We start from the raw sequence: 22,029 nt of genomic DNA, 5'->3' as shown, positions 1-22,029 counted from the left end.
CTTATCACAACTTTAATAGAATTGAAGGACATGTATGACTTCTTATAAGCTGGGAGGAGGGAAAAATCAAGGAGAAGCAGAGAGTGAAGAGGACTTACTTCCCTGGTGGTCCCGTGGTTAAGGCATCACCTCCCAGTGCAGGGCATGCGGTTCAGTCCCTGGTCAGGCAGCTGAGATCCCACATGCCTCTTGGCCAAAAACCAAAACAGAAAACAGAAATGATATTGTAACAAATTCAATAAATACTTTAAAAATGGTTCACATCAAAAAAAAAAAATCTTAAAAAAAGGAGAGAGTGAAGATGGACAGCTGGGCAGTGGGCATCAAGTGGAGGTCAGTGATGCTGAAACACCTGTTTGGAATTTTTCAGAGGATGAAGTCCTGAATGTCGGACACGACCGATTTGGGAAGAGAAGGGTGTGTCTGTTTCCTGAGCCCCACAGTCCTGTTCCTCTTGACTCCAGCAGCTGTGGTCTTCCTCTCTGTGTGGGGCGTCCCAGCGGGAGTGCTGCCCCGGCTGGGCTGGGCAGGTGTGTTTGGGTCAGACTCTGTCTTGACTCTATCATTTGTGCTGCTGCAGGCACCTTGGAAGCTGGGGGTCTGTCTTCTTGTTGTTGTAAACCCAGCACTCATCCTTGTGAAGGCTGTGATTGGGGGTCTTTGGAGCATTCACTTTGGGAACCTGCTGTCCGATATGTTGCTTAAGGAGTTAGCATCTTATAAAGAAAAATCTGTTTTCTCACGGTTATACAGTAAATGGTGTTCTATGTGTGTTTATCAGATGTGGTTCAGTCTGCAGGCCAAGCCTAGCCACAGCCTGTGAGCCAAGAATGGTTTTGATAGCTTTTAGTATCTGAAAAAAATGAAGGTGTGAAAATTACATGATATTCAAACATCAGTCTTGGGACGCAACCCAGCGTCTGTTTGCTGTCATCCAGGGCTGCCTCTGAGCCACGCGGGGGTAGTGAAAAGTCACAACAGAAGCCTGGGGCCCTCAGAGCCTGAAATAGTCATACTGACCTTTTCGGTCCAGTGGTTAGGACTCGGTGCTCTCGCTGCCAGGGTCTGGGGTTTGCTCCCCAACTGGCGGGCTGAGATCCCAGAAGCCCAATGGTGCTGCCAGAAAAAAAGAAAGAAAGAAAGAGTCTGCTGACCCTGCCATGGAGGTTAGCAGTCATGAAGACTCTGTTTGATGTTAGATTTTAGACATCACTGCATTCAGATCCTCTCAAGTTAAATCCAGTTCTGTGGCAGTGACCAGATAATAATGTACTTAACTATCAAACTAGTCCTCACTTGGTCACCATCCTCATGAGTGGACTCGTGATGACCGTGAACTTGCAAACTTCCTTCCTTCCTGTTCTGGAAGGCAAACTGGAGACTTGTCAGAGCACATGGGAGCTGACCTTGGTGGGAGAGGGAGGAGGAGGGGGGACATCTGTGGGATGTGGGGTGATCTGAATTGAGCCCAGCACATGGCAGTCAGACCTGTGCTCACCTATGGGAAGGTTTGTGTTTGTGTGTGTGTGGGCGGGTGGCTAATTTATGTCTTCCTTTTTAGTGGGATCCCATTGTTTGTTGATTTCCCCATCTTATGAGTCTCAACTGGATGCTGAGTCCTGCTCCCACTGGAGGGACTGAGCCTGCACAGGCCTGGTGGCCGGCTGTGGGGTGCAGCCGGAATGAGGGGCAGGGCAAGCACCGCCGTACAGTCATCACACACCCCGCCCCACAGAGTGAGCAGAATGCAGTTAAGCCGGTGGTCTGCTCCCTTCACCAAGTTAGTGCCTGAGTGCACACAGTCAGTCTCACACGAGGACCTGTTTCTATACATCTAGTCAAGACCGCCGTGTGCATGCTCTAGGTTTGTCTCTCTCTGACCTGGGTATTCAGAAGAGAGGTGGATGTCTGGTAACGTCTGCTGTGATAAGCACCAGGTTCTGCACGTCAGCCTCACACTGTGGACCGGTGTCTGCTCACGGTTTCTTCTTCCTGCTTCTTCGCTCCTGGGTTTGGAGTCTACACACAGGTCCCCCACTCACCTACCAGGGTGATTGTGTCTGGACGCCAGCCCGTCTCACCTGGTTTTGCTGGTGTTATGACTAATTTAACCTTCCTATCTCAGTTGTATCTTACATTCATCCTTTTTTTTTCCTACAGTTCATGTCCAGTAACTTTCTACATCACCTTTCACTGGGCTTCATAGCATAATGTTTTTAAATTTTTCGCTTTTTTCCAGGTTTCTTGAGATGTAATTGACATGTAACTTCATGTGACTTTAAGGTGTATCATGTAATGATTTGAGACACGTATATAGTTTTCCAACATGTTTACCACGATAAGTTTAATTAACCCACCCACGACCACACATAATTACCATTTTGTTGTGGTGAGAACATAAAATGTCTTCTCGTGAAAGGACTTTCTTGTATACAGTATTGTTAATTATTGTCCCCATGCTGGACAGCACATCCCCAAAGCTGATTCTCCTCATAACTGGAACTCAGCTCTACATCCTCTGACCAGCGTCTCCCCTCCCCCACCCTGGCCCAGTCCCTGGCATCACCCTTCTGCTGCTTCTGTGGGTTCGGTGTTGTTTGATTCCACGTGTAGGTGCGATCACATAGTACTTGTCTCTCTCTGTCTGATTTCATTTCATGTAATGCCCTAGCAGTCCATCCATGTTTTTGCAAATGGCAGGATGTCCTTTTTTATGGCTGAGACGCTTTCCTCTGTGTGTGTGTGTGTGTGTGTGCCTGTGTGTGAGAGAGAGAGAAATTTTCTTTATCTGTTCATCCAGCGACACAACCTTAGGTTGTTTCTGTGCCGTGGTCATTGTGAGCGGTGCTGCAGTAAGCATGAGAGCACAAAGCTGTCTCTGAGATCATGATTTCATTTCCTTCCAGTATACACCCGGACATGGGATTGCTGGGTGACACGGTACCTCTATTTTTAGTTTTCTGAGGAACCTCCCTACTCTATTCAACAGTGCTGCCCACACTGACATTCCCACACACAGAGCCTGAGTGTTCCCTTTTCCCCCACATCCTTGCCAACATATGTTGTTTCTTGCCTTTTCATAAAAGCATTACTGACAGGTGTGAGGTGACATTTCATTGTAGTTTGATTTGCATTTTCCTGATGAGTAGTGATGTGGAGCATTTTCTGTGTACCTGTTGGTCATCTGTAAGTCTTTGGGAAAATGTTTATTTTTTTCGTTTGTTTTTGTCTTTTTGCTTTTGAGCTGTATGCATTTTTTTAAATATACATCTTGGGTATTAACCCCTTATGTGACATGTGATTTGAAAATTTCTTCTCTCATCTGTACATTATGTTTTCATTTTTTATTGTTTCTTTTGCTGGACAGAGGCTTTTCAGCTTGATGTAGTCCCACTTGCTGACTTTGCTTTGGTGGTCACATGAAGAAAATCGTTGCCAAGACGGATGTCAAGTTGCTTTTCCTTTCTGATTTCTCCTGGGAGTTTACAGTTTCAGGTCTTATGTGTCAGTCAGTAATCCACACTGAGTTAATCTTCGTGCGTGGTGTAAGGTGGGGGTCCAGTTTCCTTTGTTTGCATCGTGTCATGTTTTCTGTGCTGTCATCAAGCACCATTCACAGTTGGTCAAACAGGCTTCTAGCATTGGTTACATGCAGAGTGGTGGACACTCAGGCTGTCACTGTGGGTTACTGTGCTGTGACGCTGCACCTGAGAATGAACTAACAATGCCCCTTTTCAGACTTGCATTTTCTGAAAATCGTGTGCATGTAATACCTCAAGGAGCCACATGGTGGCAGAAGTGGTGCTTCAAACCCTGTTGGTTTACAAACCTGTTCCAAGAGAAGGGTGCTCTGCATTTTCATTCTTTTTTTTTTTTTTTTCTTTTAATGAAAATGTAGAATGTAATGCTTCCCAGTGGAGCAGTCACAGAGTCAGACACGACAGAGTGTGCATGTGCATGCACACACATACACACAGAGAATTAAATAGGAGCCTCCAAATACCTATCACCCGCCTTAAATAAAGCGTTACAAAATACAACTGAATCACTGGGTGCACTTTACTGATGATTTTCCCTCCTACTTTTCCCCCAGGAGGAAACTAAGCTCTTGTTTATCCTTTTATTAAACACTTGTGTGATCTTAACAGTGCATATAGTTGTTCTGTTGCTGTCATGTCCGACTCTTTGCAACCCATAGACTGCAGCATTCCAGGCTTCCCTGTCCTTCACCATTTTCCGGAGCTTGCTCAAACTCACGTCCATTGAGTTAGTGATGCCATTCAACCATCTCATCCTCTGTTGTCCCCTTCTCCTGCCTTCAGTCTTTCCCAGCATCAGGGTCTTTTCCAGTGAATCTGCTCTTCATATCAGGTGGCCAGCATTGCATAGGATTATTTATTCTTTTTCAAGAAGAATCTTCCCCAACCAGGGATCAAAGGGATCCCCACGGAGGTCTCACAGAAGTGGGACCCAAGATGTGGCCGAAGAAGGTGGTTTTTGTTTTATTTGTTTTTTCTTTTAGAAGGTGGTTTTTTCTTTTCTTTCTTTTTTTTTTTTTTTTTTAAGTCATGTCCAACTCTTTTGCAACCCCATGGACTGTAGCCCTCCAAGCTCCTCTGTCCATGGGATTTTCTAGGCAAGGATACTGGAGTTAGAAGGTGGTTTTTATACTCATTAGACAAAGAAACAAATTTGAGAAGAGTTGCCAGGACAAAGAGGGGCTTACCTAGTGGCTCCGATGGTAAAGAAAGTGAAAGTGAAAGTCACTCAGTTGTGTCCGACTCTTTGCAACCCAATGGACTATACAGTCCATGGAATTCTCCAGGCAAGAATACTGGAGTGGGTAGCCTTTCCCTTCTCCAGGGGATCTTCCCACCCAGGGATCGAACCCAGGTCTCCCACATTACAGGTGGATTCTTTACCAGCTGAGCCACCAGGCAAGACCCAAATGGTAAAGAATCTGCCTGCAATGCAGAAGACCTGGGTTCAATCCCTGGGTCAGGAAAATCCCCTGGATAAGGGCATGGCAACCCATTCCAATATTCTTTCCTGGAGAATCCCATGGAAAGAAGAGCCTGGCAGGCTGTAGTCCATAGGGTTGCACAGTCAGACAGGACTGAAGCGACTTAGCATGCATGCACACATGACAGAACAAAGAAGCGCAGGCTTTGGATGCTCAATTAGTGAAGAATCTGAGCCGTTTGGCCCGGGGTTGGTCCCCTAAAGAGGCCGAGGGTTTGTTTGTTCAGGTTCTCTGTCTCCACTGATAAGCGCATCCTTTATGGAGGTTCAGCTTCTGCCTCGGGGGATGGAGGAGGGGTCACAGTGTCCCTGTTCTTAAGCACCTTTAGTTTAGAGCAATCCATGTGCCTTCGGGGAACATTTGGGCACAGTTCCCCCTGGGCCCCTCACTGTGTGTCCCTGGAGCTCCTGGGTGGGCTTGTCCACCTGGGAGATTAAGGGCAGACGTCCTGCTGACTGGTGGGCGTGAGCTTGGGCCCTGCACCCAGGGGCAGCAGCAGGGCTGAGTGTTGCTCCACATGCCCCCTTGGTGGCTGTGCTTGTCCGGACACCGACCTGCTTTGACACTTGGTCACCTCTTCTGCACTGCGAGAGTAGTGATGATCCATGGCTGATGGGACCGGGATGAACGCTGGATGGGCCGTGAGCTGTGAGCAGTACTTCCATCAGCTCCTCACACAGCACCACGTGGACACGTCTGTCTGTCCCAGCCTTTTCATTTGTAATCCTTTTTGAAAATCTTAGATTCAAAGTGGATTTAAATGCTGGCTTTCCACGGGCAGGGTTGAGGCAGAAGGGGTGCAGCCCGGGCTCCCTGTCTGGTCTGTCACCCCCCTCACCCCCTCGTCTCCCTAAATGCGCCCCCCCCAGTCTCTCCTCTGAAGGCTAGGCCTTCCGGCTCCCAGGTCTGTGAGAGGGGTCTTTGCAAAACAAGTTTGATCTTCTCAGGCCCCTGTGGTTCCCAGGCTCTTAGGATGAAGAGACCTTTGAGAGACAACCCCCCACCCACCCCCACCCCTACCTGACTCTCTAATCTCACCCCTGCCCCCTCTGTTTCTGATGGATGACTTTCATCGAGGCTCCCCAAGAGGAGGGGCACTTACTTTCAGAGGGACTGGCAAGCAGGTTAGGGACCGTGTTTTTGGTGACTTCTTTTCTGGACGGTGGATTCAGCCCTCTCACATTCTGCTCTACTTGACCTGAGTTTGAACCTGCTCATGAGAAACGTGGGGTCTGAGCCTTCGTGGATGAGGAAGCCAGTGTCTGGTGGGGAGGGAGTATGGACGGAGAGAGGGGACTGCTCTGCTCTATCAGGGAGACTTTGCTTCCCCAAAAGGTGATTACTCATGTGGTAAAATGTAAGCTGAAAAGGACTCGTTTCCACTGAGTTAAGTAAGACTGGTTGCAAAACAAAATTCTTCTCTCATCATACGAGGAGATTAATGGCCTGGCAGCGTCCAGCTGCTCAGGCGTCTGCAGCCTGAGGCCCCTAGTCTGGGGAGGGGGCCTGACGTGGGGCCCACCCATTGCTGGCCGGGAAGCCTGTGCAGCCTCAGCCCCCTCCTCCAAGGAGCCTGCCATGCGGGATGCTGGCAGCCCGTCTTCGTGGCAGAGGATTTAACCAGGTCTCTTCACTCCCCATGGCCTGAAGGGAGTGCGTGGAGCAGGCACACTGAGGACCTCGCTGACTCAGCTGAAAGGGAAGACCAGAGCTGGTGGTGTAGTTTTTATCCCGAAAGAAAGTGTTCATACTCATGGGAGGTGCTCAGCCCTACAAATACACAGTGTCAGGGCTTCTTCAAGGAAAGTAGCATTTCCCGAAATCGTGGAAGGGATGTGCCTTTATGATTCTCATTTAGGTAATGCCACATGTTAAATGCAGAAGCAAAACAGGGTTAGGGTTAGGAGTTTCAAAGCTCCAGGGCATTCATCTCAAGCTCAGCATCATCATAAACCTACGAGTCTCTCGGAATCAGTTGGTCAGACAACTAAAGCAACTAAGAGAACTTAGGACATGCCTGCTGCACGGTTACCTGGCCTTGTCGACCAGAGACAAGCTGTACAGCTTCTCTGGGAGGGCTGGTATCTGGTGGCGAGCAGGGTGGAGCCCCTCGCCCCAAAGCCCCCTGTGAGAGGGACCCCTGCGGTGATACTGAGCGGCGATTGGCCGGGTAGGGGGCGCTGCAGGGTTTCCCACAACCTTTGAGTGTATGTTTGGGAAGAACTCCCACAAATGGGGAGGACAGAGAGGAGGAGGGTGAGGCCAGAGGCAGAGATGAACTGGGAGGTGGGGAGAAGTTGAGGAGGACAGCAGGAACTCCCCTGAACTGGAGTCTGGCCGCAGCTGAGCTCAGGGCTCCCTCACCCAAGGCAGGGGGGTCCCTGTAAGTCCCCTGCCCATGCCCTGAGGTGGAGGCAGTATTGTGCTCACAGTCATTGCTGAGGCGCACTGGCCTTTATCAGACTCACAGATGGTCCATGACCCCCGAAAGGTGGGGCCCAGGGTCAGAGGTCAACCCACAGAGCAAGGCCTGGTGCACCGCTCCCTGGACCTTCCTGTTTAGTCATTTCATCCAAGAGAATAAACTGACAGAAGAGAGAGCCATCAGGTCCCAGGAGAGCCCGGCGGGTGGGCGGGCAGGTTCACAGAGCAGCCACCCCCTCTGGTGGGAGTTGGGAGGTGCCCCTCGGCAGCGTGTTTGTGAACCTTCAGCTTCTTGACAGCTGATGGGCAGTAAAGGTGGGGGCAGGGAGCCCGGGACCTTCATCAGGTGGGAGCACTGCCCTACTCTGAGAAATGAACTTCCGGTGTAGACACCCACGTGGCCTCCCTCAGTACCAGATGCTTAGACAGTCCTTTGAAATTTAAAACTCTTTTTAAATAGCCCTGATCTCCACCCAGGCCCAGTTGACAACTTTCTGTGGAAAAGCTTGAAAGGAGGGAGCCTGGGGACGGGAGATGTCCTTGTCTCCGCCTCCTCATGCACTCCCCCTCCCTCCTCCCACGAGGGAACCTTTGTTGGGGGTAGGTCACCCCAGCTGCACACCCTTCACTGCAGGTCCCAGTGAACTTGGGGCAGGGGGACAGCCCTGTCTCTCACAGTCTGGTGTCAGTAAGATGACAGTGGTTAAAAGACCTTTGCCCAAAACCTCAGGATTTAATTTTACCCAGTTGGTAACATATATTAGCATCAGTTTACTGAAATTTCTATTTGTCAGCACAGCTATTTTAAAAGTCAAAGGGCATAAATTGTTTCGGTTTGTTTTACACAACGTTTTTTTTTCCTGTTCACATCCTTTTAACCTTAGACTCATCACCTACAGGATTCATCCTACACAGTAGGTGTTTCCTGTCTTGTCAGCTTTACTAGTTTCCAAGCCCTTTTTCCTTGTCAGCGGGCTGCCTAGATCCTTTAAAAGGTCTCTTAGAAATCAAGCTCTGTAACAGAGACTCACAGACTTAGAGAACCGATTTATGGTTGAGGAGGAGGGAAGAGACAGTTAGGGAATTTGGGATGGACATGTGCACACTGCTGTATTTGAAATGGATAACCAACAAGGACAGCATGGGGAACTCTGCTCAATGTTATGTGCCAGCCTGGATGGGAGGGGAGTTTGGGGGAGAATGGATACATGTATATGTATGGCTGAGTCCCTTCACTGTTCACATGAAACTATTACAACATTATTAACTGGCTATACCCCAACACAAAATAAAAAGTTAAAAAAAAAAAAAAGAAAACACCATGAACAAAAAACAAAATCAAGCTCTCTTATTTACATTTTCTTATAGATACGTATAACTGTGTTATAGTCCTATGTTGAGGCTTCTGTGTCTGCAGTGGCCACAGTAATTGTGTTTTATTCATCAGGCATCTTACCTGTTTTGACGCTTAGAATCAAAAAAAAAGATTGTTTCTCTGCATTTTTCACCTGTCATGGCGAAAACTATAAGAATTAGACACTTTAGGAATCCTGATTTGAGGTTTCTATTACTGTAAACTTTCAACTTTTCTGTATTTTTTTTTGGTCTCAGAAGGATTCTAGAGCTTTGTACAAGAGGTATCTTCTATATTTTTCTCATATATTTTGAATGAGCGGGACAGTGAAAGTCCAGAAGGTATGCAGCTGTCTTCTGCTGCTCTGCTCAAGGCCAAGGCTCCCATTACCAGTTTTTCTGTGTCTCCTTCCAGAGAGAGGAAGAGCTACATCTGTCCCTTCATTGTTTTTACCTTTCATCACTAATTAAATCTAGAGTGGTAACAATATTACTTGGGCTTCCCAGGTGGCTCAGACTGTAAAGAATCAGCCTGCAGTGTGGGAGACCCAGGTTCCATCCCTGGGTCTGGAAGATCCCCTGGAGAAGGGAATAGCAACCTGCTCCACTATTCTTGCCTTGAGAATCCATGGACAGAAAAGCCTGGTGGGCTACAGTCCACGGAGTCGCAAAGAGTCGGACACGACTGAGTGACTAACACACACACAACAATATTACTATTTCCCCAATTCATCTTCTTTAAAACTGGATATTGCATTTTGATGGCAACTGTAGAAAGTCGTGTTTCCAGTGGTGGTGGGACCAGGGTTGCAGCCCCAGGGAAGCCAGGGCTGCGGTGCAGAGTGAAGGAGTGAGACCAAGAAGAGACCCTACTTCCATGGGATGCCCCAATACTTGGATTCACAATACATGTCCTTCTATAGAGGGGAGTATGTTAACCCTTTGATGCTTGGAGTGAAAAGAACTTTCAGAGCCATTCTGCTCTCAGCCTGGAGGAGATCCTGGCAAAAAGATGCTGACACAGACAGAAACTGCCGGAACCACAAAGCCAGGCTGCTGGCTGAGAGCAGGAGTGACCTGTCCTGAGAAGAGGCTGAGTCAGAGCTGCCTGCTGTCTTGCTGGCGTCCTGCAGGGCCGGATGACAAGGACGTGTCCCTATTGTCTATCACCCATTCTGCAGACACCCACCTACACTCTTCACCCCAGGAACCAGACCTGCCCTCCTGCCTTGGGGTCAAACATGCAGGGCTCCAGGGTACCCAGGACAGTTCTGGGTAGACTGTGGGCATCTGAGGTGAGGGGACCCCAGGCAATCCTGGGTTGAGACAATCCCCAGATGGGGGTTGGTGGAAGAAACCACTTTCGTTTCAGTTATGAATTTTTGAGTAACATTTAATGGGGGAGGAAAGAAGGCACTTCCTTCCTTTCTAAAGAGGATTTAGAGTTCAGTGGAGAGGGAGGAACTGGCTGCTGCCTTGAGAACTGAGCCTTTTTTTTTTTTTCTTTTCCTAAGGAAAATGTTCCTAGGAGCTCCTGATGACCAGGCACTTCTTGACACCGACAGCTGCCTGTGAAGTGTTGGTGGGTTTCTTGGCAGATAGAACAGGGCAGGAGAACAGGGCAGGCCCCTCCTCTAGTCGCTACCTTTCAGGGACTTTTCAGCCGGTTTTGATCAGAACGATGCTGGTAGGATTCATGCTGGCGCCGGTGTGATGGCTCACCGCCGCCAGGCTTTGCCTGTTGGTCAACACGTGAGCACCAGGTTTCCCCCCCCCCCCCGCCCCCCAGGTGCAGGCGGAGATAAGCCCGGCCCAGGGAGGGGGTGCGTCGGGGAAGCAGGAAGCGCCGGGCAGGGCGCCGCCGCCCCAGGCCTCTCCCTGGGCCAGGTGTGCGCGTGGGACGGGACGGTCTCAGGTCTCCGTTGGTGCCGCGCTCCGAGGGTCGCGATCGGGGTCGGGGGCGGGCCCTGGAGGGTCGGAGCATGACGGCCTTACAACTGAAAGAGCTCTCGCAGTCGGGGCTCTACCGCCGGAGGAGGGACCGGCCGGACAGCCTGCGGCTCCCGGGGCCGCGGGAGGAGGCGCTAAGGTGAGTGGAGCCGCGGGGACGGGGATGGGCAGCGTGAGCCCGGCGGGTCTCAGTCCTGAGTCCGCTACCGGTAATGGTAGAACTGCCGGCAGTGGAGACGTGCGTCCCTTTGGCTTCTTAGGACGCGTTTCAGAGGAGTTTGTCTCTGCTCTTTAGGGGTGAGGTTTGTGGATGGTGGCTTGGTGGGGGTCGGGGTGGCTTCGAAGGTTCTTTGTTACTGAAATGGATTTCACAGAGGAAGGCAGAGCAACTTCTGAATGTAATCTGGCAGAGAAGGAAGGATCGCAAACCCCCAGACCTTTGTAACTGAGGAGCTTAGGAGTTTTCTGTTTCCAGAGTTAACTTGCCTCAGACAACGCATGTTTAGTTTTTGTTGCCCCTACTGAATTTCTTTCTTAGGTTTTAGGTTCTGAAAAGCCCCTGCCACATTAAGCTATGGGTTAAACTGCTGTGTTCGCTGTGAGGAGTAGGAGCTCTGTCTGAGGAAACCCTTCTCCTGACACCTATGCTGGGCAGCACATCAGTGTGTTTGTGGACCCTCTGTTCATGCATTTGATTTTTCCACTTAGATGTGGGAGGAATAAATACATTATATACTATTGCTCTTTCTCCTGTGGATTTATTTTTAGAGTTTAAGTTATTTAACTTAAAAAAAATTGACAAGGAAGCGCTTTAAATATATTAAATTTGTCTACAAACTTACCACAATAACTGTACTTTGGGAGGGAAACGTTTATTTGAAAACTGTCCACTCTTGTCTGCATTTGAAGAAAGCTGCAGCATTAAGCGTTAGTCGCTCAGTCATGTCCAACTGTGACCCCATGGACTGTAGCCTGCCAGGCTCCTCTGCCCATGGAAGTCTCCAGGCAAGAATACTGGAGGGAGTTGACGTTTTCTTCTCTAGGAGATCTTCTGGACTCAGGGATAGATCCCATGTCTCCCGCATTGCAGGCAGATTATCACTGAGCCACCAGGGAAGCCTGGTGTTGACACCAACATTATTTGGATTTTTTTTGCTATGACATCATGTGTCTCTTAGCTGCATTCAGTCGTCTTAACTTTGAACTGACTGGTTTAAACATATTTTTTGTTGTTATTGTCTGCGCCATGCAACTTGTGGGATCTCGGTTCCTTGACCAACTGTGGCCCCTGCAGTGAAAGTGCAGTCTTAACCACTGGACCACCAGGGATAAGGATGAAACAGGTTTAGTGGGAATGTTGAACGCCTTGTGCTTGACCAGAGAGGCAGGTGGTCACAACCGCTGAAATGAACTCCAATCTACTCTTGCTCTGAGAGCAAAAACCTTTGAAAAATAGTTTAATTTCAGATTTGAGATCCTAAAGAATTTACCTTTTTTAATAAGTTATATAAAACAACATTTGAGATCAGCCATCTTTTATTTATTTTCACAGTTGCTAGAGTCCCCATGAATGAGCCTACCTGCATGTCAGAGGGGCTGGTTACCTGTGTAGTCACAGAGGCCTTTGAAACAATGTGGTTATTTTCTTTTGTCTGGAGTTTGCGTTACCGGAAGAAGAGTCATTCTTTAAGGTGTATTGCTTGTTGCCTTGGGTTGAGGGACCGTGTTTCTGTTGATTTCTGCTGTGTCGTCCCCTGGTGATAAGAAGGGATTTGGGCTTCTGCCATTTCTCTGTCCCCAGGTGCAGAGAAGTGACTGCGTATTTTAGGACTGCGAGCTTAGCCAGGAAAAAGTCCTCTAGCAATTTAGAGAGGCAGGGTTTTCACCTAGTTTTATAGGAAGCCTGTGTGTAGTATCAAGTCAGGCTCCTTGGGTAATAGGGGTGGGGGGGCTGACTTTGAGGTTAGACACGCCCAGTTCAGGCTACTGGGTCAGGAAATCTAGATGAACCTCAAGAGGCTCCTCTTTAAAACAAGGATAAAGATCACTACCGTTATTCAGTGTCATTTATTATCTCATAAACCCTCGCCACTGGCTTAGCAGGAGGTGGTGTTGTCCTGTGAATGTTGCCCTGTGTGGGTTACTCACTCAGCTGACACTCATCCGGTGCCTACTTGTGCGCCAAATCAAGACACCGGGGATGAATGCCTACTGTGTGCTGGGTCGAAGCTGGGCCACCCTGAGACACCAGGGATGAATGCCTGCTGGGGCGCAGAGTCGAGGTTGGGCTGCCCAGGGACACCGGGGATGAGCACCTCCTGTGTGCAGAGTCAAGGCTGTGCCACCCTGGGATGCCAGGGTCTGGGTCCCAGAGGGTCACCTGCACATGTTCCTCCCACGAGCTGCTGCTGGACTGAGCACTTGTGACACTGGGCTCCTCCGAGTTGCACAAAACCACGCTCACTCTGACCCCCACACACCTGTTTTCTTGGCATGATTATGGATTCGGGCAGAAAAACAACCAGAGACTAGCCCGGCTGTGCTCACTGCCAGAAGACGTTTTCCTTTTGGGTTGAAACTGAAGACTGTGCTCTGCAACAGGACGCATGTGTCTAAAGAGCACATAAGAGTCATGAAAGTTCTTCCGACCTCAAACTGAAACTGTTTAGAACAGAAGCTTGTGAAAGGCTTTCCTGAGAAACACTGCCTGTATCCACTTTAGACAGAAATGTTCTTACGTAAAATCTACTTTTAGAAATAATCATGAAGTATGTTTCACATTCATACAGAACAGTGGTCGCATCAGCTTCTTAGAACTGCCATAGCAAGTACCACACAGCCAGGGAGGCTTCAAATGCAGAAATGTGTGGTTCTGTGGAGACTCGGGGTCAGAAATCAGCCGGGCAGCTCCCCCAACGGCTGCAGGGGGGTCTTTCAGTCTGTCTGACTTATTGGGCATGACTGTGCATCCCCCTGTGGCTGTGTGTCCCCCTGTGGCTGTGTGTCCCTGCGTGGCTCTGTGTCCTCCCTGTGGCTGTGCGTCCCCCTCTGGCTGTGCATCCCCCTCTGGCTGTGCGTCCCCCTGTGGCTGTGTGTCCCCCTGTGGCTGTGTGTCCCCCTGTGGCTATGTGTCCCCATGTGGCTTTGTCTTCCCGTGGCTGTGTGTCCCTTTCCGTGACTGTGTCCACCCCCCCCACCCTGGGCTGTGTTCCCCCTCTGGCTGTGTCACCATGTGGCTGTGCCTTATATGGCGTCTTCCTCTCTGTCTTTTCCATCTTTTCTCCCCTTGTAATGAAGAAGCCCAAGCTGGAATCAAGATTGCTGGGAGAAATATAAATAACCTCAGATATGCAGATGACACCATCCTTATGGCAGAAAGTGAAGAGGAACTAAAGAGCCTCTTGATGAAAGTGAAAGAGGAGAGTGAAAAAGTTGGCTTAAAGCTCAACATTCAGAAAACTAAGATCATGGCATCTGGTCCTATCACTTCATGGCAAATAGATGGGGAAACAGTGGAAACAGTGGCTGACTTTATTTTTTTGGCCTCCAAAATCACTGCAGATGGTGATTGCAGCCATGAAATTAAAAAACGCTTACTCCTTGGAAGGAAAGTTATGACCAACCTAGATAGCATATTAAAAAGCAGAGACATTACTTTGCCAACAAAGGTCCGTCTAGTCAAGGCTATGGTTTTTCCAGTGGTCGTGTATGGATGTAAGAGTTGGACTGTCAAGAAAGCTGAGTGCCGAAGAATTGACGCTTTTGACCTGTGGTGTTGGAGAAGACTCTTGAGAGTCCCTTGGACTGCAGGGAGATCCAACCAGTCCATCCTAAAGGAAATCAGTCCTGGGTGTTCATTGGAAGGACTGATCCTGAAGCTGAAACTCCAGTACTTTGGCCACCTCATGCGAAGAGTTGACTCATTGGAAAAGACCCTGATGCTGGGAGGGGATTGGGGGCAGGAGAAGAAGGGGACGACAGAGGATGAGATGGCTGGATGGTATCACTGACTTGATGGACATGAGTTTGAGTAAACTCCGGGAGTTGGTGATGGACAGGGAGGCCTGGCATGCTGCGATTCATGAGGTTGCAGAGTCAGACACGACTGAGCGACTGAACTGAACTGAACTGAAGGGCACCAGACATGTGGGTGTCACACCTGCCTGTTCCAGTGCACCCTCAGCTTGTGCCTTAGTTAAGTTTGCAGACTCTCCATTTCCAGGAAGGTCACATTCCCGGGTACCAGAGTCAGGATATCTGCACGTCTTTTAGGGGACAGAATCCCACCCGCAGCAGTGTTTTTTCCCAAAGAGTAAAGATCATCCCGGTGTGCAGTTTTTTAGAAACAGCTTTGTTGAGGTGAAATGAATGAGCTCGGTAGATGTACAGTTTAATATGCGACTGGATCAGTTTTGACAAGTACCACCGTCAAGGTCATGCAAGTCCCCAAGTCCCAGCCTGCATTGGTAACTCTCCTGCATCTCTAGGAGCCTTGGCCACTGTGGTCACTCTGGCTGCATTTTCATCTTCTAGGGTTGTGTATAAATAGAACCATTCAATCTTGTACCCTCTGTTTTCTTTTGACTCTTTTAACTCAGCATCGTTGTTTTGAGACAAGTCCACAGTGCATGACTTGAGATCATTCGGGACTGCTAAGGTGTTGTCCGCTTATACATTTACTGCATTTATTCGTTGAGGGTTGAGTGGTGTCCAGGTCTTGGCTGTTTCAAATGAAATTTGCATGAATGTTCACATACAAGTCCTGTGCTTTCCTTTCAATTGAAGGGAAAGGCGGGGTTGTTTGGTGGGTACACACTCAATTTCTTGAGAAATGGCTAAACTTTTCCAAAGAGGCTGTACCATTTTGTATTCCCACCAGCGGTGTTCCAGGATTCCATTCTCTCCGCATCCTCCCCCAAACTTGATGAGGTCTGGGGCCTCAACTTATAGCCTTTGTGGAGCATGTACTGATGTCTCCTTGCATTTCTTTGACCATTTGTGAAGTTGAGTGTTGTTTCTTGTGTTATTTATACATGATATCCTGTATCTTTTTTGGCAAAATAACCATTCAGTTTTTGCCCATTTTTCACTGTGTTATTTCTTACAGTATTCAGTTGAAACAGTGCTTTATGTATTCCAGATACAGGTGCTTTGTCAGATACCTATTTTGCAAACATCTCCTCCCAGTCTGTGACTTGTCTTCTTATTTTTATAAATGTCCTTTGAAAAACAGAAGTTTTTATTTTTATCTTTTTTAATCTTACTTATTTATTTATTTTTGGCTGTGCTGGGTCCTTGTCGCTGCGTGGGTTTTCCTCTAGTTGTGGAGATGGGAGGCTACTCTCTACTTGCGGTTTGGGGCTTCTCTTTGCCCTGGTTTCTCTGGTTGCAGAGCACAGGCCCTAGGAGCTGCAGCTCCCTGGCTCCATAGTTGTGGTGAATGGCCTTAGTTGCTCCTCTGCATGTGGGATCTTCCTCGATTAGGGAGCGAACCTGTGTCTCCTGCATTGGCAGACGGATTCTTTACCATTGAGCAACCAGGGAAGCCCAGAGGTGTTTTTTTTGTTTTGTTTTGTTTTGTTTTTAAATTTTGATAGTTTATTTATCTTTATATAAAGTTTTTGCTTTTTCTGTTCTGTTTATGAAATCTTTCCCAAACCCACAGTGGGTAAGATTATTAATAAATAATTTCCATATAAATATAAAATGATGAATCTCTATACCAGCTTGGCCTCTCTCGCGGTTCCCAGCTCTTCTGGCTGTGAGGGGTTCTCAGAGGGTGCTGCGCTGTTCACAGAGGAGGAAGGGCCTAGAAGACCCATGGTTGGCGCTTTGGGAGCTGAGCGCGGCTGCTCCCCGAGTGTTCAGAGTGAACTCTTGACTACTCACTTAGGCCTCTCAGGTTTAGGCTAAGATTTCTTACCTGACAGTCAGAATACACCTGATCATATCTTAAAAGTTAGAAATTTACCAAGGGTGAGCTCCTGTGATGCCTGTTGAAACAAAACGGAATTTTTCTGCCTCATTGATAATTCATAGAGATTTGCCAGAGAAAATAGATTTTAAAAGCTAAAAAATATTACATTTTGGGGGGAAGATCCCCTGGAGGAGGGCACGGCAACCCACTCCAGGATTCTTGCCTGGAAAATCTCGTGGACAGAGGAGCCTGGCAGGCTACCATCCGTAGGATCGCAGAGTCGAACACAGCCTGAAGCGACTTAGCAAGCACGCGCACATGACATTTTTGTGTCATAATGAATATATTGCTTAAAACTAAAACTAAACACGATAAGAATAGCCTGCCTTTTATCTTGCCTGAATATTGTCCTCCTGCCCCAACGTCTGTGTCAGAGCTGGGACCCAACCAGGAATCAGAGCACAGAGTGTGTGTGCTGACCTCTGAGTCTCTGCTGCCAGCTTTAGTTCTCAGTTCAAGCACAAAGACGTTGTTGGGGCAAGACTGAGATTCTGCAGTGGTTTACAAATTTTATTTTATTTTATTTGCCACACTGCACACCTTGTGCCCAGGGGTTGAACTCAAGCCCTCAGCAGTGAAAACGCTGAGTCCTAACCACTGAATCCCCAAGAGTGATTCGGACTCTGCACTTCCACTGCGAAGGGCCTAGGTTCCATCCCTGGTTGAGGAACAAAGATCCTGCAGGCCCCGTGTGGCAAAACAAAACAAAAAAAGCGCCTCTCTGGAAAATTTCGGTAACATTTCCAGATGCGAAAAAACATATTCTTTGTTTCATGGTGAAAACTAATGTCAGTAATCTAGGCTTGGAAGGAAAGTTATGACGAACCTAGACAGCATATTAAAAAGCAGAGTCATTACTTTGTCGACAAAGGTCCATCTAGTCAAGGCTATGGTTTTTTCAGTGGTAATGTATGAATGTGAGAGTTGGACTATAAAGAAAGCTGAGCGCTGAAGAATTGATGCTTTTGAACTGTGGTGTTGGAGAAGACTCTTGAGAGTCCCTTGGACTGCAAGGAGATCCAACCAGTCCATCCTAAAGGAGATCAGTCCTGGGTGTTCATTGGAAGGACTGATGTTGAAGTTGAAACTCCAGTACTTTGGTCAGCTGATGCGAAGAGCTGACTCATTGGAAAAGACCCTGATGCTGGGAGGGATTGGGGGCAGGAGAAGGGGATGACAGGATGAGATGGTTGGATGGCATCACTGACTCAATGAACATGGGTTTGGGTGGACTCTGGGAGTTGGTGATGTACAGGGAGGCCTGGCGTGCTGCGGTTCATGGGGTCGCAAAGAGTCAGACACGACTGAGCTACTGAACTGAACTGAATCTAGGCAGGGTTGGAGAGCAACTGATGTTTTGTTATTTAGTTGCTAAGTCATGTCTGACTCTTTGCAACTCCATGGACTGTAGCTTCTCAGGCTCCTCTGTCCAGGGGATCTTCCAAGCAAGAATACTGGAGTGGGTTGCCTTTTCCTACTCCAGGGGATCTTCCTAACCCAGGGATAGAACCCAAGTCTCCTGCATTGGCAGGCGGATTCTTTACCACTGAGCCACAGGTATTTTAGACTGAGTGGTTTTATGAAAGTATAACCAAAAAAGATCAAAAATTTTCCTGGATCTGGAATCATTCTGTGTATGGCAGTCAAGAAATGCCTTGTAAGGGATTTAGCCGGAAATAATACCCATTCAGCACAAGTTGTAGTCTCGGCTCTTCCTGATCTAATGTTGTGCTGTATTTAAAGGATATGCTATCAGATTGTGGGTTTTCTGCATGAGACGTTTGTGGTTCTGTCTGCATTGTTAAGGGCCTGCCACGTGCCAGCGATATGAGTGGGGAAGGTGGTTGAAATACTCATTGTCTGCTAACAGAGAAGTTAGTGTGTGTGGAAAGCAGAGAGAGAGAGATACTTAAGAGACCGTGCGTTGTTAGAGAAAGGCCCAACATGCTGCGGGAGCAAGTGCGTTAATTATCTTTGGTGAGAAACAAATTACCCAGCACTTAGCAGCAATGGGAGCTGGCAGACTTTTTGTTAAGGGCCAGTGATAAATATCTCCGGCTTTGTGAGCTGTCAGTGTCACAGCTACTCAGCCCTCTGTCATAGTGTGAGTGCAGGCCTGGAATATGTGAGTCAAGGTGTTGGTGAACTGTATTTACAAAAGCAGCCGGGCAGCCAGATCCAACCTGTGGACAGGATTTGCCGCTGGCAGGCCTGCAGTCACCATTGTGATCATCTCCCACATCCTGTGGGCCAGGAACCTGGGCTCAGCTCAGGCCAGTGCCTGTGCTGAGGGTCTGGGAGTCTGCCTCTTCGGGAGGCTGGAAGGGAGGGGGAGGGGTGTGAGTGGCCCCAGAGAGGGGACAAGAGTTGCAGCGTTTCATAGTCTAGTCCCAGAAGTGACCAGTTACCACTCTGCTGACCTGTCTTCATCGGAGCCCATCGGCGGACCCCGCCCCAGTGGTGGGTGGGGGGTGACCCACAGATGTGGATACTGTCAGAGAACTGGAAGGACCATTGGGGTGAATGTGGGGAACCTGCAGCGGGGCAGAGACGTGGGGTCAGCTCTGAGTCTCACAGGGAAAGTAGGGGTTTACCGCCAAGGCACACGGCGGGGTTGGTCAGTGGTGGAGAGTTACTGAGAGGGACACTGGGGCTGGGCTGTGTAGTGGGGGAGGGATTGAGCCAAACTGACCTCATGGGATTCCTGCTGAAGACAGGCCAGGGCTTTGGACATCACCTGGGGTGGGGAGTTGGGGGATGGGGAGAGGAACCAGTCAGATGCAGAGAATCTGATGGAGGTGGGGGGAGGGGTCTGAGGATCTGATGGGGTAGGGGGTGGGGGAGGGATCCGAGGATCTGATGGAGGTGGGGGTTCTGACTCAGCTGCTGAGCGAGCAGGATTCCTGTGAAACTGGACACTCAGAAGTCAGGGTCTCCTGGTCGGAGAGCTTGGCGGGAGTGTTTGTGGCACCGAAGGTGTGGTGTGTTGGCACCATTCTCAGCATGCATCTTCCAGTTGGCTTTCCTGGTAGACTGAGCTCTTTGAAAACTTGGTCATTTTGTTCTTTCTCTTTTCCCGGCTCAGTCATGCGTCCTGGGCCAGGTCAGTTCTGGTGGCATCTCCGCTCTCATTTATGCAGTAAGAAGAGATGGTTTTGGTGTGTGCTTTGCTGTGCTTGGTGTGGACTGGGGACAGGCAGGTGCACGGCCACCCTGGCGTCAGCTCTGTTGACAAGAGGATTAGGGCCCCAGAGTCAGGAAGACTCAACGTCCCTTTTATATCATTTAAGTCATAAATGTGGAAGACGCCACGGGACACCGCTCAACCTCCTGAGTCCTGTGCTTCCCCTACACAGGCCTCTCTTCCACAGTTTCCTGGGAGTTTGTGGGCGGGAGGGGCAGAGGGACCCCTCCCCAGGCTCAGAGGGGTACAGGTGGGGAGCTCCCTGGACCCTGGTGAACTTACCACATGCCTCCTTCCCTGCCCAGCTTCACACGCAGGTGTGGGTGTTTGGCTGGATCCGAGTCTGAGCGCAGCCTCAAGCAGTGAGTTGGGTCCAGTGGGGAGAGGATCCACAGGGAGATCAGGATAAGGAAGGCTCACTGTAAAGATGGGTCACTGTCTCTAAGAGCTCCGTTGAGAGGGGCTGCAGGAGGAGGGAAGGAGCAGCCCCGCCCACCCAGGATGCCCACTAGGGGCAGGGCCAGGAAGAAGAGGCAGCAAGCTGAGTGGCATCTCCGTGGCCCAGTGCCCAGATTCAGATCAGAGTCCCAAGGTGCTCTCCAGGAGTGGGCAGGCCTGCCTGCAGCCAGGTCAGGTCAGCTTTGGTTAGGTTTGACGTGACCACCACTCCTCCAGAGGGACAGACTCGCGCCCCCTGAGAAAAGCTGGGGACTGGGCAAGAGCTTCCCCCCTAAGCCTGCGACCTGCCTGCAGAAACCTAGTTCACCCAGTGGGTGGGGGGCCTCATGGGAGGAGAGGGGCTGCATGGACTGGAAGAGGGGGACACGGAGAGACACTAGCTGGCACCAGATACCCTGCTTGGCCCTCATGTCCCCCAGCTACCTCAGGAGCATCTCGGGCACGATAGATGAAGCAGGTCCCTCGCCAAGTGGGAAGTTAATGAAAGTTTTTAAAGTTACCAGAAAACACAGTATTTCAGTTCTTCCACTTCCTCTTGTCCGGTATTTTCAAATGTTGCTTAATGTGCTAGAATGTACAGGAAAACATGTTCTATGTTTAAAAGAAAACAAGGGGCAGAGAGACATGTAGATTAAAATTTGAAAGGGTTGTTTTGACTTGAGCAAAATGTTCCTATCTGTGCTTCTGTCTTGAAATTCTCACTGTGTTTCTCATTGAGGAGGCTGGCCTCACAGTCAGCTGGGTCACAGATGGTCAGAGTAACTCAGCTGGCTTCCGGCTCCAGCTCCGCCAAAGGTCAGCGATAGGGGAGCCGTCCCAGCTGAGTCAGAACTAAAATAAGAACCTAGCTGAGAGCCAGAAGGCAAGTGGGCTGTGGCCACCTTGGTCGTGAAGGTACTCTGGACACTCTGCAGGGAGTTCATCCTAACCCAGCTTTCCCTGAAGTCAACACTCTCGCTCAAAGTACTGCCCTTTTGTGTTTGAAATACGACACCTTCTTGAGCTTGTATGTTTTGCTCAGGACACAGTAGATCCCTTAAAAAGGACATTTAGGAGTGAGACTGTGTGTTTGTGGTCATAGCACGAGTGCAAGAGAAGTGACCTGAGGGTGGAAGGGCTGCTCCAGGCGCATTTTCCTGTGAAAGACGCTAAACACGCAGAGAAAACCTGCCCAGCCTATAAGAGGAATTCTGAGCATGTTCTTCAGGTTGACCAAACCCTGCCCTTCTGACTGACCATGGGAGGGGCCTGGGAGCCGCTTGCAGATTCTAGCCTCGATGGCAGTCCAGGGGGTTTCTTTACTGAGGGCATGAAGCCAGGCTGAGGTCATGGGTGGGGCCCTTAGATGGCGTCACTCAGTCCCGGGGGGGACCTGGGGTAAGGACAGATCTGCCCACTGGCTAGCCCGCCCCGTCCCCTGGGACTTCACACGGGTAGAGCTGGTCCCACTGGTTGGGAGTTGGGGGAGCCTGAGGGGCTGGTTGGGAGGCGTGTCCGTGCGGGCCGGCCCCTTTGCAGGAGGAGCAGGCTTAGGGCATCCCGAATTCCACAGCTCCCAGACACAGGTCAGCCAGCACAGGCCAGAACCCAGAGGAGCTTCCAGGAGGAACTGGACATGGGCGGGCCTGGAAGGCCGGAAGCTGGGGAGGAAGGGCCTGC

General features: G+C 49.5%; 1 protein-coding gene across 5 annotated transcripts in view; it reads left to right on the top strand.

Moving 5' to 3' along the window:
- The window catches only part of LIMS1 (LIM zinc finger domain containing 1), an 81,023-nt gene that overhangs the window by 37,814 nt on the left and 21,180 nt on the right, over positions 1-22,029 (top strand). The window contains exon 1 of one of the 5 annotated variants that reach the window (XM_043468675.1): positions 10,686-10,889. The exons of 3 other annotated variants lie outside the window; for them this stretch is intronic. In XM_043468675.1, coding sequence (XP_043324610.1) covers positions 10,783-10,889 — 107 coding nt within the window. In that variant the 5' untranslated portion in view covers positions 10,686-10,782. Of the gene's footprint in view, positions 1-10,685; positions 10,890-22,029 lie in introns of those variants that run through there. One more of the 5 variants, XM_043468676.1, reaches the window with a different exon arrangement.

This window comes from Cervus canadensis, chromosome 5 (assembly GCF_019320065.1).
Source record: "Cervus canadensis isolate Bull #8, Minnesota chromosome 5, ASM1932006v1, whole genome shotgun sequence".
Lineage (NCBI taxonomy): Eukaryota > Metazoa > Chordata > Mammalia > Artiodactyla > Cervidae > Cervus > Cervus canadensis.
This window is presented reverse-complemented; position numbering and strand designations above follow the sequence as displayed.